Source organism: Cavia porcellus, unplaced genomic scaffold (assembly GCF_034190915.1).
Source record: "Cavia porcellus strain 051 isolate PalLab524CR breed Dunkin Hartley unplaced genomic scaffold, mCavPor4.1 scaffold_15, whole genome shotgun sequence".
NCBI classification, from domain to species: domain Eukaryota; kingdom Metazoa; phylum Chordata; class Mammalia; order Rodentia; family Caviidae; genus Cavia; species Cavia porcellus.
The window spans coordinates 25,286,399-25,301,522 of NW_026947498.1; the positions used below are offsets into that span (position 1 = coordinate 25,286,399).

A 15,124-nucleotide genomic window follows, 5' to 3' on the forward strand; every position below is an offset into this window, starting at 1 on the left:
CACGTTGGCACAGACCAAACAGACATACACATACTATATATATATATATATATATATATATATATATATATATAAACATATGGGCATGTATACACAGATACATGCAGGTTTGTTTTACCCTAATTGTGGTTCTCTTTTGCAGGCATGTCAAATAAAAAAAAGTGAAGGCAGTACAAAGGCAGAGAGAGGTAGCCAGAAAATATGGTATATTACTTGGTCTCTACTTCTTTGGATGTTCATCTTCAAATAGTCATAGCTGTTATTTGCCAAACAACCCAACCTTTCTGCAATATGATAAGGCCCCACGTTGCTTTCCCAGGCTTTTAAGTTTGCCAGCAGCAGAAAGCAAATGGTGATAGATAGGTGACATTTGGAGAGCTAGGCATGCCAGATTTTTGGAGGTTACCACGGAGGTCTAACCTGCTGTTCTCCTTAATGAAAGGAGGGGGAAATTCAGACTGGCAACAGTGCTATAAGGGGTATCTCTGCTCTGAATGTCACGCTGCCCAGATGTCACTTGGCAGGTAGAGAAACAGAGAGAATGAAAATATAGCCCTGTGTATGTGGGTGCTAGGGCATTGTAAGGGTGAACAATGAGTTTGTCTTCTGAGGTGTAATGAAAGCAGTGCGGCTCCTGTCCTTATTTGTACGTGAGAAAGGCCTTTCTCATGAAGCGTTCACTCTACTTTCCCCAGGGACTGAAATGAACAAATGCTCACAAACTTCTGTGCATGACTTGCCTCAGGTTTTAATATATCTTTAACATTTATTTGAATTTATCTATGACCTAAATGTTGCATGTCCTTCCTTTATAAAAAGATAATATAGTACATAAATTTTTTCTGTGTCTTAGTTTTAATTAAATCTGAAACTATATTGTAAATATTTGTTGTCTGTTTGTCCTGAGACTCAAACTCATCTCAATACTAAAACTGGATTTTTCAGCAAAAGTACATGACCATGTACCATTCATTCTTCTATTAATAAACTTATATACTGGCTCTAAAATACCTTAAGACAGCCATGACTATGATCCCAGTATACATCAAGCAGTGCTTTACTAGAAAAAGTAACATTTGAAGTTACTTTTTGTAAGAGAACTCTGATGTTGTTGAAATTGAATTTTCTTTTGTTCTAATCATTTTCCTTCAGTGTTGCGAGATGACTTCCGGCAAAACCCCACTGACGTGGTAGTGGCAGCTGGAGAGCCTGCTATCTTGGAGTGCCAGCCCCCACGGGGACACCCCGAACCCACCATCTACTGGAAAAAAGACAAAGTGCGAATTGATGACAAAGAAGAAAGAATAAGTGTGAGTTACACTGAATTGAAAGTCTAAGAAGTTTGAATTCTACATATATGAATTAAATATGAATACATATTTTATTATGTATTAATTGTTAATAAAATTGTACTTAACGCGGGTTGCTCTTTGAGACATTTTTGAAAGGACTCTAAAAACTGTTTTGAAGTAACTGCTTGGAAGATAACAATTTCAATATATTAACTATTGTTAATCTATTATTTGGTTATGAAAGTTTGCTCTACTTTTTTCTATGAAATTAAAAAATAAGCTGAAATAAGGCTTCAAAGGCAAGTTATACAAATAAGATCTACATGATATGCTGATAATTGTACCACTCTGAATATGTAAATATACCTTTGCAGTATGATATTGATGCCTTTGATTTTTTTAAGTCTCCAAAGGCTTCTATACTGTTAAAGTATAAATAATATCCATGAGCATATTAAGTGCCTCTCAATTTGCATGGTTTTCAAAATTATATAGGAGATAATTCGAGGTGATGAACTCACTAATTCTAGTTCTTCCAATTAAATAATACTTATCACAAATTTATGTATAAATTAATTCAAAAGTAAATTTAAAAGAGATAAGTAAATTATCAATAAAACTGACTGATTCTGCAATTTAGTTCAGGTAAGAAAATATCTTTCAAATTCATCAATTGATTTATGAATCAAAATAAGACAACCAGAAAGTGATAATAAAGCAGAACAGGAGAATAACATGCAATCTTTTTTTATTTTTTAGTAGATACACTTAATGTTTGCATGTAAAATTTATATGTAAGAACTTACCTACTGAAATAGAAAATATCTTCTGATGTTTGGTAGTAAAATTTTTATTGTTAATATAATATCTGAAAATAAATATATTTTCTTTCAAGTAATTTCTTATTTGACTGAGTAAATGTGTTATTTTGATTAAAAGTTCACATAATTTGAGTCTTATCTTTGAAAATGTTTATTGTAAATGATGATTTTCCTATGTTCATTGAGATTATGGTATAACACAGAACTGCTATGTCATGTAAGAGATCACAAAATGTATTAATATATTTTGGCTATCACAGTTAACATTGTGAGGATTCACATTCCCAAAGATAATTTCATTTGAATGGTCCAAAGTTGGGTATCAAACATAAGACAAAGTGTTATCTGGCTTTTTCTCTGTAACAAGCCACCCCAAAGTTACATAGTTTATGGAAATAATTTGACTGAGACCATGATTCTTTAAGAAAGCTGATAGTTCTTTCCTGATCAGCTTGTTTGGTCTCTGCTAGACTTTCTCATGGCCCAGGGCTTGTTTACATGTAGAAGAGCAGCTGAATGATGTAGCATACCTTACCTACATCTGGAAATGAGCTGACTCACAAGCAGATACCTCAGTCTTTCTACCTATTATTTCTGATTTTTCAGTTGAGCAGTTCAGGATGGCCCCATGGTCTCAGGGTCCAGCTGCAACAAAAGAAGGCAAATCCACATGTGTAAACACCTTTTTTTTTTTTTCAAGTGAAAAATTTACTTGGTCAAATCAAGAGATAACCGTCAAATGCAATTTCAAAAGGAGGAGAAATGAAACCCATGACCAGTTTTATAAGTTACCATTATAACATACTGGATTTAAATGAGGATGCATTGATAATATTTTCTTCTCATGTCAAAAAAGCAATTGAAAATATTTTTCTATTACATGGCAAATTTCACCAAAGTTATGTATTGTTGATAAGAACAAACAAACCTGAGATTTGTTTACCTATGAAATTTTAAAAAGTAGATGAATCAGTATGTTCTTTTCTCATGACTAAGAATGCTCAGATATTGTACAGTTGAGAATGTTACATAGATTGACTTTTTAAAAACTAATAGAAATCAGTGTCTTTATTCATTCACCTAAAAATAATTGTGATTTAATTTTCCCTTTAGCAGACATTTTTATACTATCACCTTCGTTGATTAACTCAAATGCTTCTCATTTAAGAAATATTTATTCAGAGAACACTTATTCATGTCTATGATTTGTATCAACTCACACTGGCACCCATAATCAGAATGAATATTTTGTAAGTTCATTTGTTTTATCCAATCTTTACTCTTAATTACATTATTTCTTAATTACAATCAAGATAAACAAAGTTGATTAACATTATCAATTGAAATATAAAGCTTACAAAAGCATAGATTTTCATTTATTTAGCTTGCTACCATACAGTGAATGCCTGGCATACTGTCTGGCCCTATATATGTTCAATGAGTGCTTGGTGAATTCATTTCAGGTGCTTTCCACTATATTATCCAATGCAAATATCTCTTATACCTTTCTGATGACAGATGAAAATAGCAATTCATTCAACAACATCTCAGCATGAAGACAGATTCTTAGGGTTTATTCAAGACTGTCATTTGATTAAAAGTATAACCAAACAAGAGATAGGAAGAGTATTAAAAAAAAAAAAAAAGAAAGAGTATTGTAAGGAATCATTCTCTAACACAGAGACTCACACTGAGGCTGTATTCACAAAATATTTTCTGCAGATGCTTAAGTCCTAAGTGTGGCTTGAGTCTTAGATATAGCTGCTGTCTTTTGGAAAGAAAGTATGTTTTAATATTCAAAATTAATGGCTTTTACTTTCTCTTTCCTGTTTCTTTTCCTTTCCCTTTACTTTTTGTTTAATTTTTAACAGATTCGTGGTGGGAAACTGATGATCTCCAATACAAGGAAGAGTGATGCGGGAATGTACACCTGTGTGGGCACCAACATGGTGGGAGAAAGAGACAGTGACCCCGCAGAGCTAACTGTCTTCGGTAAAACTCTCTTTAGAATTATAAATTGTTATAATTACTGTTTATGATCCACTCTTCCTTTGTTTTAAGACGTTTTAACGCTATAACCAGACCATTTATGAACAATTGCTCATTATTTTTCAGAATCAATAACCAATTAGAATTGTCTAGTCTTTGTCTGAAGAAAAACTAAGTTTATGAAAAAAAAAAACATTAGTTCTCTAACTTTATTGTTATAGTTAAAATATTTCACCTTTGGTCAATATGTAAAAAATTGCTTGCTCAAATCTGTTTCAAATATTATCTCCATCTAAGATGCATTGCTCGTTCCACCTCGATCCACTTGTTATATATATATATATATATATATATATATATATATGAATATATATATTCATATGCATACATAGATATGTGTGTGTACAGTCATAGCTTAGTGGAAGCTTTCACTATCACAGATATTATGTGATTTCCTTAAGTTTCAAGGGAGGATTGTGATTTTAAGTGACTTTTCTAGGCCAATAAAATAATCCCCTGACTCTATGCATGATATGGTACTATTCCTGTTTGTGATCATTACTCCAAGACATGCACAAGGACAGCCTCTGAGTCCTGTGCAGGTCCCTAAAGAAACTTCTTTTGCAGTTTTGGAGGAGATCATGCAAATGCCTTTAAGGAAAGAGGTTTATTGTGATTTCCATTATATTTCAAGAGGCAAGGTTGCACTTTATGAATATGTACCAGAGTGTAGGCTTCTCTTTTCAATCACTCTGAGTACTATATAATCTCTGGTAATACTCCCTGTAGATACTAAGCAGCTTGAAGTCAAAATGCAAAGCTAGGAAAAATCCTGTAATTCATTAAAAGAATTGAATAGTAAAAATAAAATTATTCCAAGTATGCATGTAAATTTCTGTCCTGCAGAGCTCAGACAAGTATCAGTTTGCCCCTAAATTTAATGCAGTTATCTCTTAAGAGACTCATGATATACTCTACCCTCCAATGAATAAAGTACAGTTTTGCCAGATAAGATAGGAAATCAGTGGTCACTGAACATTAGCAATGAAGGCCCACAAGTATAGCTCTTCTATTTAAAGAAACATTGCAATTTTTCTGTAACTGCCATAAGCTTTGGATTAGAAAAACACTGTGCTGTATTGCCTTCAGAAGGAAACTGAAAGCTTTTAAGTTATCACTCAAGCAATTAGACTTACCAATAATGTGTCTGGATTATGAAATATTTACCCTTCTTTCCCTAAAGGCATGATGAGAACTAGAGGAGACCCCTAAACATGTCAGGAGTTATGGGGCAACTTCTAAATTATTTTGAACATAGCTATCAACCAAAGAGATTGAATTTATCTAGAGGCAGTTCCTCTGGAAGAATTGATTTAGGAACCCGAGAAACATTTATCTATTGGTATAAACTACTCAACTCACCTGAGGTGTTACAAATTGAGGAAAAATATTATGTTAAGGAAAAGACACCAGTTCCACCATTCATAAGGAAACAACATCCAAACTCAGAAGAAAAATAAAAATATAGAAGAAATAGTCCAAATATGAATGTGACAAATAATGTATAGTGAAAATCCTTTCTTTCTTTTTCTTTTTATTAGTTAAAGAGAAAAAGAAAAAAGAAAGGAAATAAAATTTTAAAAAACAAAGCAGTAAAAGGGTACAAATAATACAGAATTTCATGGAAACAAATACAGTAAGGTATCACTAGTTAATAGGTTACATATTGTCATCTTTGAAATAGTTGTCCAAGTTATAAAATTAAAACATCTAAAGTGAACATCCATACAACGAGATTGCACACAGTGCCGATCAGTGATCCAACGCAAGTTCAGTAATATGGATTTCCATCTTACACACTTAAACATGCATGCAGTTATATCCCTTAGACCACCTTCCTTTCCTCTCTTTTTATTAACAATTACACTTTTTTGGGTTTTTTACTCCCACAATTCTTATTATTTTTTGGAGAGAATAAAACCTAACATGGCTAAACAAAACAGAGTCGGTTAGAACAAAAGGATGGGCATAGTACATGATGTAAAAATAGAATATCAGGTGATCTAAAATGGTTACTATTGTGCCTCTTGCTATTTGAAAATCCTTTCTTTCCCTTGACTCCCTATTGTTAAGAAAATATGACATAAACAGTGTGGTCTTCAAAATGAAACCTTCGTTTCATTTTGGTGCTCTTACCTCTAGGACATACTTTCTAACAAACCTCTTCAGATTACACCATTGTTAAATATTATCACTGCTTGTCTAATGTTTACAAATCTGATTACACTTCATACTGTACCTCTATTTTATTTTCATGTGACATAATTCCACTATCTGAGTACCATAACCACTGTGTGCCAGAGGGTTTTGAATGCCCTTCGCAACTCATTGTACATATAAAGCCACTGACAGTGCTGACTTCCTCAAATATTTAATAGTTTATAATTTGCAAGGACAAAGAAAGGAATAAATGTTATTTTTCTTATACCATAGTCATCTATACTGAGACAAACTGCTTGAAAACTTTCTCCTTTCTTCAAATATTCTGCTACTTTATTAAATATGCTTGAACTTAGAAGTACTTGAACTTTTTCTTTAGATTGTAAATGGTTCCCTTTTGACAAGACACAATGAATGTAATCTAATTTTCAAAAAGTGCCTGTGTCATACTCCATGAATTACATATTTTCCTTGTTCTTCTGTGATGGCTTTTGTCCATGAACATTCTTATGAAACAGCTACTATCAAATATAAAAATACATTTATCATGGTTTAAATGACAGTAAAATATATAGTACAGTCTATAAATGCATAAAGAACACCACTTTAGAGATTATATGTTTAATTCCATAGATCTCAAAGTAATTGAAACTAGAATTAAAGCACTGAACACCATGAAAATTTTAAAAGTGGTTTGATTTCAAATGTTTTCTATGCAAAGGTTAAGAATTGTTAAATGATTAAAAATAACGTGTAAATATTTCCTATAATTTTAAATCTTTATTAAAGTGATACATAAAAGCAGATTTATATATATATATATATATATATATATATATACACAAATTCTAATATATATCATTGGTGTTATAAAGCATAACAAAATACAAAGATACTATGCACCAGTTTTCCAACACACACACGTGTATATGTGCCTCCACTTTGAACATATTTAAAAATCTGTTTTATCCTTTGCTTCTAGTATTCATTTCTGTATTTCCACAAGTGTGCTAATTCTCGTATTTACTGATGTAACTATATTTTGTTTTACTTTATATTTCAGAAGATGATTTCTTGCCCACTTATACCTCCTTTTTTACCTTCTTATCTTGAGCTTACTCTATTCCTTGACTCATTATTTCTAGTAAACTCATTTTAGAATCATTGGGTGTTATTAATATTCAGTAACATATTATAACTGTAAATGTTATCAATCATGTACTGAGTTTTATACTGTTTTAATTAGAGTTCTGATACTGAAATTGTTCTGTGAATTTATAATAGCTGATTTTTTTCATAGACCTGTGTTTTTCTACACATCACAAATTCTTGAAAATCTCCTAAATGCTATATTTCACTTAGTGATTAATTTCTCCTCCTTACTATGACTTTCTGGCGCCCCCAGGCTTGCTGCCGGATCTAACTGGAATGTGCATTAGATCTGTTCCAGAAACTTCTTCTTGATTTTTTCTTTCTTCTTTTTAACGTTTGATCCTTACTTTCTGCATCCTATATCTAATTCTTTAGTCCCTTGCTTTTTGCTCCACTGGAACTTGGAGCACGTTCCAAACCAAAATGTCTTTATTCTAACCAGATCTTAAGTTTTAAGACGGTAGTAGAAAAATAAATTGGCTCAAAATATTGAAATTACTCTTCCAGTGTCATTTATCTTCTTCAACTGCTTTTGAGAAGTCTGCTGGGATTGTGATTAGTGTGATTCTATTTCTTTGTATGTTAACAGATTTTTCTTTTCTTTCCAAACTTTTGGTACCATGTCTTTGCTCCAATTTTCTAAAAGGTTTTGGCTTCACACTCTTTTCTTTCCCTGTATATACTCAATGAGAACAATCTCAATCAATTTGAAAACTATCAACCAAAACAACTCAATGACATTTTCTTGCTATTCTTCTCTGTCTAACAGTTTTAAAACACTTTTTAGATTAATCTTTGTGTTGTATTCCTTTCTGCATTTTCTTAGCTGTGTTCTACCTGTGCTCTCCTGTCTTTTCTGTTTTACACATTAAAAGATTTCTGTAAATAGCCATCTACTGTTCTTAATTCATATTTAATTGCTGTTCTCTAAAAAGATTACTAAGATTTTGCCATCCAGTGGATTTGAATGCAAGATGTCTGGATTTAGAAGTAGTCAGTTCACTGAGGATGGGACAGAGATTGGGGCTGATGATGCTGATTGCTGATTTTGAGTAACTGAATGACACATAATTGTGATAATGGATGGAAAGTAGGTGAGATGTCTCACTGTAAGAGATGATTACTCAAGCCAAATCTTCGGATATATCTGTATCTTAAGTACATTCTGTGGTTTTCTTGTAAATATTCAAAACATAAGATGCTATTAAAATATAGACATGGCTGTTAAGAGAACCTCTCTCAAGTGGATTCTCATTGTGTTATCAGCAATAACATGAAATTTGGCCTCTAAAAATATATTGAAAGGCATTTTTTTCCTCTGAGAACATAATCTATGTTAGTATTTCTTCCTGGGGTTATCACACCCACATAAGGAAAATTCTACACAAGAAATTAATGTAATAAGGGTTTACTTAACCATATTCAGTTGACCTGCTTTCAGTCATTGAGCCTCTTTTATTTTTCTTTGAAGCACAGAATAACCTCATTCAGTTGCTATCAGACCCATCTTTCCCTCTTGCAAAACAAAAGGAGATCTCTTAGGCCAGTCGTCCGACTTCCTCATTTAATAAGCAGTAGCGTGGCAGATTGTACTGGGTCAATGGAAGTCAAGACAGGGTGTACAAACCCTGGTTATCTCTAATATTCTTCATTCACAATTTTTTCATTATAGAATTTAAAGGAGTCTACTTGTGTAATTATTGCCACAACACTACTTTTATAATGTCAAGCAAAGTTTATTTTAAAATTACTGTTGTCATCCTGGAAATAGCTGCAAGGCACAGCTCCTGGCAACTTTGTAACTGTTTTGTGCAACTACATACAGTTTAAAAATTTGTTAAGGGAATACTTAATTTCATTCATTATAGAATATAAAAAATAACCTTAAGAGATATTATACAATATCATTTCAGACTTAAGGTATTTTGTGTGAAGTTGAATATTTCACTTTCTGAATATTATTGTCATAACTAAAATGAGATTGTGCATTTCATTTTTTTATAGCCATGTATAAAGTTAGATTTTCCAGAATGCCAATTTGTAACTAAATTGATAAGACTATGTGAGAGCTATATTTTACAGAACAACACACTGTCAAACAATACTATTGTCTCAAGAGAGATTAACCTTGTAAGCAAGTTATGCAGGTGATTCAAATCCAGTTAATCTCACAGAAAAAAGAAAAAAACGTTAATTGCATTGGCAAAGGTATTGCCTCTGATCATTCCACAGTTACATAATTGGGGGTCAGGCCATTTAGAGAGACTTTAATCTAATTGATAAGCATTCTGCAAACAGCCCTCGAGATTTCTCCTTCCCTTTTTCAATATGTGGTCAGACATAAGGCAACGCAATAGAAAACTCAGTGACCTTACTTTGACATGTCTTTAAATTTGCTTGTTGTTCAAAAGCTCAAGATTTTCATACATATTTTATTGTACAGAGCTTCATGAGTGTAATCTATAGAAATTAATAAAATTTGAGAGTGATTACTTACCAATTTAATAGATTGTCCTATTACTTACTCTCTAACCCTTGTAGCTTTTGACATAAAAAAGGAATTCAAGGGACTTCCTTGTAGTTTTCATGATTATGTCTGAAATGGGCTTAGCTTTGATTTGTATAATGAAAACAGTGGCTGCTACCAAGGCAAAGTATTTAAAATATGTATCTTCCAGTTGTATAATTCCTTAGTGTTTAAAATGAGTGTTTTTAATTCTTAGATTTTCTGGAAATAAAATCCACTTGAGGAAACTGATAAACAATCCTCACAAATTTTTTTCTTCAGGACAGAGATGTAGTTCAGTGGTTCAGTGCTACGTGGCAAGTGCAAGGTCCTAGGTTCAATTACTGGTCCTCAAAGAACAAGTAAACAAACAAACAAACAAAAAACCCTTCAATTAAAAACTGTGAGTGGAATCTGTAATTTTTAGCATAGTGTTTTCTGTAGACAATTTAAAAAGTTGCAAAGTAGAAAGTGACTTTAGTATCTTAACATAAAACAATTGGAATAATGGAAACTGTAACTTGGAGATACTACAAAGCATGTTATGGAAATTCTCAGGACAATACTTTAAAATTTGTGAGCACACACCAATATATCATTAAAGGTCACATTTCTTAGTGGAAAGTCATAATCTAAGTTTCTTCAGTTAAAATCCATCATAATGAATCATGGGTATGTAGCGGATTTTTATCTCAGCAATTCTTGACATGTAACATTTCCTGTCAGTTAAGTTAGATTTTCTACCATGAACCAACATCAGGCTTCCAACGTTTGTCCATCACAGTCTCCGGAGGTTATCTAGTTGCCAAGCAATTGGACTCTGTTTGAGGGCAGAAGTGAAGAGAGACAAGAGCACTGTGCGGTTCTATACTCCTGCTGGGTTCATCAGGACAGCAGTGGGGACCCTGTGTCTTGTGTCTTCTTGAAGTTGTAAATCAGATGCTTCACATCACCATACAGAGCAATGAGGCTTAGGACATGCAAGATAATCAAAACCTCCTTAATGATCCCTATTGCCGTCTGTTCTCTCAGAGAAGAGAGACCTTAATTTTGTAACATGTCTAATGCAAATTTTGCTTTTCAATTATATGTTGCAATATTGTTACTGGTACCTATCCAGAGATACACACAACTTTGTCTGAAAGTGTTTGTGTATGTGTGTGTGTGTGTGTGTGTGTGTGTGTGTGTGTGTATTTTAATGGAACTAGACTTGTGTATTGTCTTTGTGCTTTATTTTATATTCAGCATAAAACCATAAAAATATTCCACACAAAATTATAGCTTTCCTCTTTTATGACTTAATAGATTTTAAATGTATGGATTTGATATTCAGTTTAGAATTTTATCTTAAAATCTCTCAATTTCAATTTTATCAGCATTATTGCAATGCTATATATTTATTTTGTTGTGCTTATCAATTATCAAAGCTGTTTTTCAGTTTTGATCTGTATTGCATTGTTTACAAATAATGTTTCTCTGATTCTTTTTCAATATTCACAATTTCTTTTTCTTACTGATGACTAATGTTGGCATGTTCCACTTACTATTGACTTCAGTGAACGTGACTGTAGCATTTGACTTTTTAAAATAATATTGTCATTTAATCTGACAAAAAACTCTTCACTATCTTTAATAACTCCCTTTTGATATCTTGTTTAGGTTTTTAAATCAAAAGCTATGTCTGCAGATATTATTTTATTTTTCTCTTTTCTATTATATAAGTATTGATCTTTGTCTTACTAAGTCTGAATTAGTTTGACTTCAAAGAAGACAAATGTGATAAGCAATGAGATTAATTAAGTGGAAATTAACTTTTCACAGTGCTAGAATTTTCTGTACGCATAACACACACCACCATTTTTACCTGTCAATATGTTCAAGTATGTTAAATGCAAAACTGAAAATCTTTCAAGACTTTTCTTTTACTCCCTACATATCCGACTGACTACCCAGTTTTGAATCGCTTAAGTCTGCCTCTTGCAAATCCTTAGAATCTCAGTGTCAGTTTAAGCTAAAATAGATTCTTAAGAACACTTTGACCTAATATATTGCTTCATATGTGTCTTCTACTTTATATGTGTCTTCTACTTCATCCTTCACAAATCTGCTAACATCATCTTTCTCATGTGCTAGTTTAAAAAATTACTCTGTGTTGTTGTGTTACAATGTCCTCTTTTATCTCATTCTCCCTCCTTTTTAATTAATATATTTTCTCATTTTTTTTCAATTAAGGGAAAACTAAATTAAAAAATAGCAGAATATAGTAACTTTTTTGTTTTCCTATTAACCTGATTTGAACCCCAGTATTGCTCTCCCCATCTTGTTCTGACTGATTTACTATATTCTATTTTGTTTGATAGTATCAAGTTTGAGGGTATAGGCAACCACTTTGAAGGCAATAAGATATACTATGATACCCATTATGGTTTGACTATTATCTTCTTTTGAAGTCCTGTAAGGTCTCCAGTGTAGGTTTTATTGGTCTTGTTCTATACTGTTTTGATCAACTCTATTACACCTGATGATATAGGCAACTCATTTTAAAAATAGCAAGAGGTACAATAGTAACCACTTTTGATCACCTGGTATTCTATTTTTGCATCATGTACTATGCCCATCCTTCTGTTCTAACTGACTCTGTTTTGCTTAGTCACGTTTGGCTTTGTTGTCTTCAAAAAAAAAAAAGTAATAAGAAGTGTGGGAGTAATAAAACCCAAAATGTGTAATTGTTATTGTAAAAAAGAGAGGAAAGGAAGGTAGACTAAGGGATATAACTGCATGTATGTTTGAGTGTGTAGGATGGAAAAACATATTACTGAGCTTTTGTTGGATCAGTGAACGGAACTGTCTCCAATCTCACTGTATGAATGTCTACTTTATATGTTTTAATCTTGTAATTTGGACAACTATTTCTAAGAAGACAATATGTAACCTATTAACTAGTGATTTTTTACTATATATTTTTTTCCTGAAATTCTGTATTACTTGTAACCTTTTACTGCTTTGTTTTTTTATTTCTTTTCTTTTTTTCTCTTTAAATAAAAAAAAAATTACTCTCTTGCTTAAGATTCATCCATCGCTTTCAATCACCCTGAGGAGAGAGGTCCCATTCCTTACTGAGTGCACAAGCCCTCTGTGGTCTTGCTTCACACTGATCAACAGGCTTCGTCTCCCATCATGACCTGATGACCCTGAGATGATATTAGTTTATCATCCACCAAATTTAGAACCTAACATAGCAGATGCTTACATTAAATGTTTTGCATGCCCTGCATGAATGAGGAAAAGCTTCTCCAGCTTGGTCACCTACATGGAAGGTTATAAATCTCACCAAATCTGACACTATGTAATTTCTGGCTTTTCCTCAGAGTCAAAGGACTATGAATTAAATGTTTTAAATCCATTCGGATTATCGAGGCAGCCATGACAGTATAATGACAGACAGGAAAGAGGACATCCAGAGCTGCCCTGAATGTAACAAGGATGAGATTGATTTTCTTGAGGGGCAGAGAAGTGGGTAGGGGTTGAGTTAAAGCCAACTTTTTTTTTTTTTTTACTGTAGTAATTTCTACAACTTTAAGCATTTACAGTATTTTTTATCACATCTGATATGTTAACATTTGGAACACCTCTTAGGGTATTGCTATTGTCTACTTGCTGTCAGAAACAATAAATCAGTATCAGGTATGTTATTTTTCAATAGCTATTTTCTGAACCTTGTTTCCAGAGTTCATGAGGATAATTGTAAGTCATCTCATCTCATGTGTATATTTGTTCTGTGGTCCAGGTGTGACATTTTGCTGGTAATTAATTCTGGTTGCCTAAAGCCTTTTGAAGCATCCATTCATTTCTCTAGTTTTTATGTATGGTTTGTAAATTGTACACTTCAAAACAACAACAAAAAAAACTTTTCCAATATAAAGTCCCATTTTCTTTGTTCTGCTTATGGCTTGGAGTTTTGGGATTTCAGGATGCAGACATAGGATGTATGCCAACCTGATTTTTGAAGAAAGTTTTGAATTTTACTAATTCTCTTTGGAGGGATTCAGTTGTCTCCTTTCTAAATGCTAGTGATGCTTGACTTTCTAGCAACAATATTTTCCTTGCAACTTATTCATTTATGTCTTAGCTATGGATCTTGATTTAAGCAGTACAACTATATAAACCCAGTCTGTACCTTTAATGTGTTTCTCTAAATATTTTTTCAAAGATTTCTTCCGGTGTATGTTTCAAAACTTATGCCATTGTACTTGTACTTCTAAAGTGGAACATTTGAAACTGAAGTCCTGAGTAGTTAAACATGGCCAGATGGTCAGATAAATGGGGTCAACTCCCTCAGGATTTCATCTTCTATTTCCTTGACTTAGTTTTCTTTCTACTTGAATAACTAGCAGTATTGGACTTGCCTATGATTTGAAGACATATGCTAATAAATTTTAAATAAATTTTCCAGTGTGAAACCATTATCAAAAAAGGAAGAAACTAAAGAGTAAGATGATTTAGAGATACATGCAAGTACTTTTGTCTTATATTTTCTTAGATGTTAAGAGTCTTGTCATTAGGATTTTTATTTTCACCTTGTTTAGAAGGATGCTAGGATATAATTTAGTATTGTATTAAGAATCATAGAGAGTTGAGAAAATTTATCTGGTCAGTCAGGATCAACATAAGAATGAAGTACAAAAATACTAAACCAACACCGAGTAAAAAAACAATAAAGGAAAGCAAGTGAACATTTCAAACGCATAGGAGATCTTTAAAATTATGTATGATTGTAAAAAGTTTGCCATGATAATAAAAATATCTGTATTAAAGCAAACAAACAAATAGACATGTTTCTATACATGAAATGGAACTAAAATGAACATATTGGAGTGGATCTTTGTTAAGTAATAACTGCATTTCTTAGGAAATTTTAGATAACATATGAAGAGTACAGATTTATCTATTAATGGAATGTTAATATTTGCTGTCTTCTTAATGTTTAAACGTGTTTCAACTTTTACTTTTTACTGTTCTGAGACATGGAAATACATTAATTTTTTTCAAACTATCTTTATTTCTATTAAATGCAGTGTTCTGTTTTTTATGGTAATGTCTACCCAATTCGGCTCAGGAATTAATAAATTTACAATTTTTTCTGT

At 32.3% G+C, this 15,124-nt stretch overlaps 1 protein-coding gene across 11 annotated transcripts in view; it reads left to right on the forward strand.

Moving 5' to 3' along the window:
• Robo2 (roundabout guidance receptor 2) overlaps nucleotides 1-15,124 on the forward strand; it is a 1,616,745-nt gene that overhangs the window by 1,457,223 nt on the left and 144,398 nt on the right. For all 11 annotated transcript variants that reach the window (XM_063224740.1, XM_063224738.1, XM_063224737.1 and 8 more), the window contains 2 exons: nucleotides 1,153-1,310; nucleotides 3,985-4,105. In XM_063224740.1, the coding sequence (XP_063080810.1) occupies nucleotides 1,153-1,310; nucleotides 3,985-4,105 (279 nt within the window). The remainder of the gene's footprint in view (nucleotides 1-1,152; nucleotides 1,311-3,984; nucleotides 4,106-15,124) is intronic.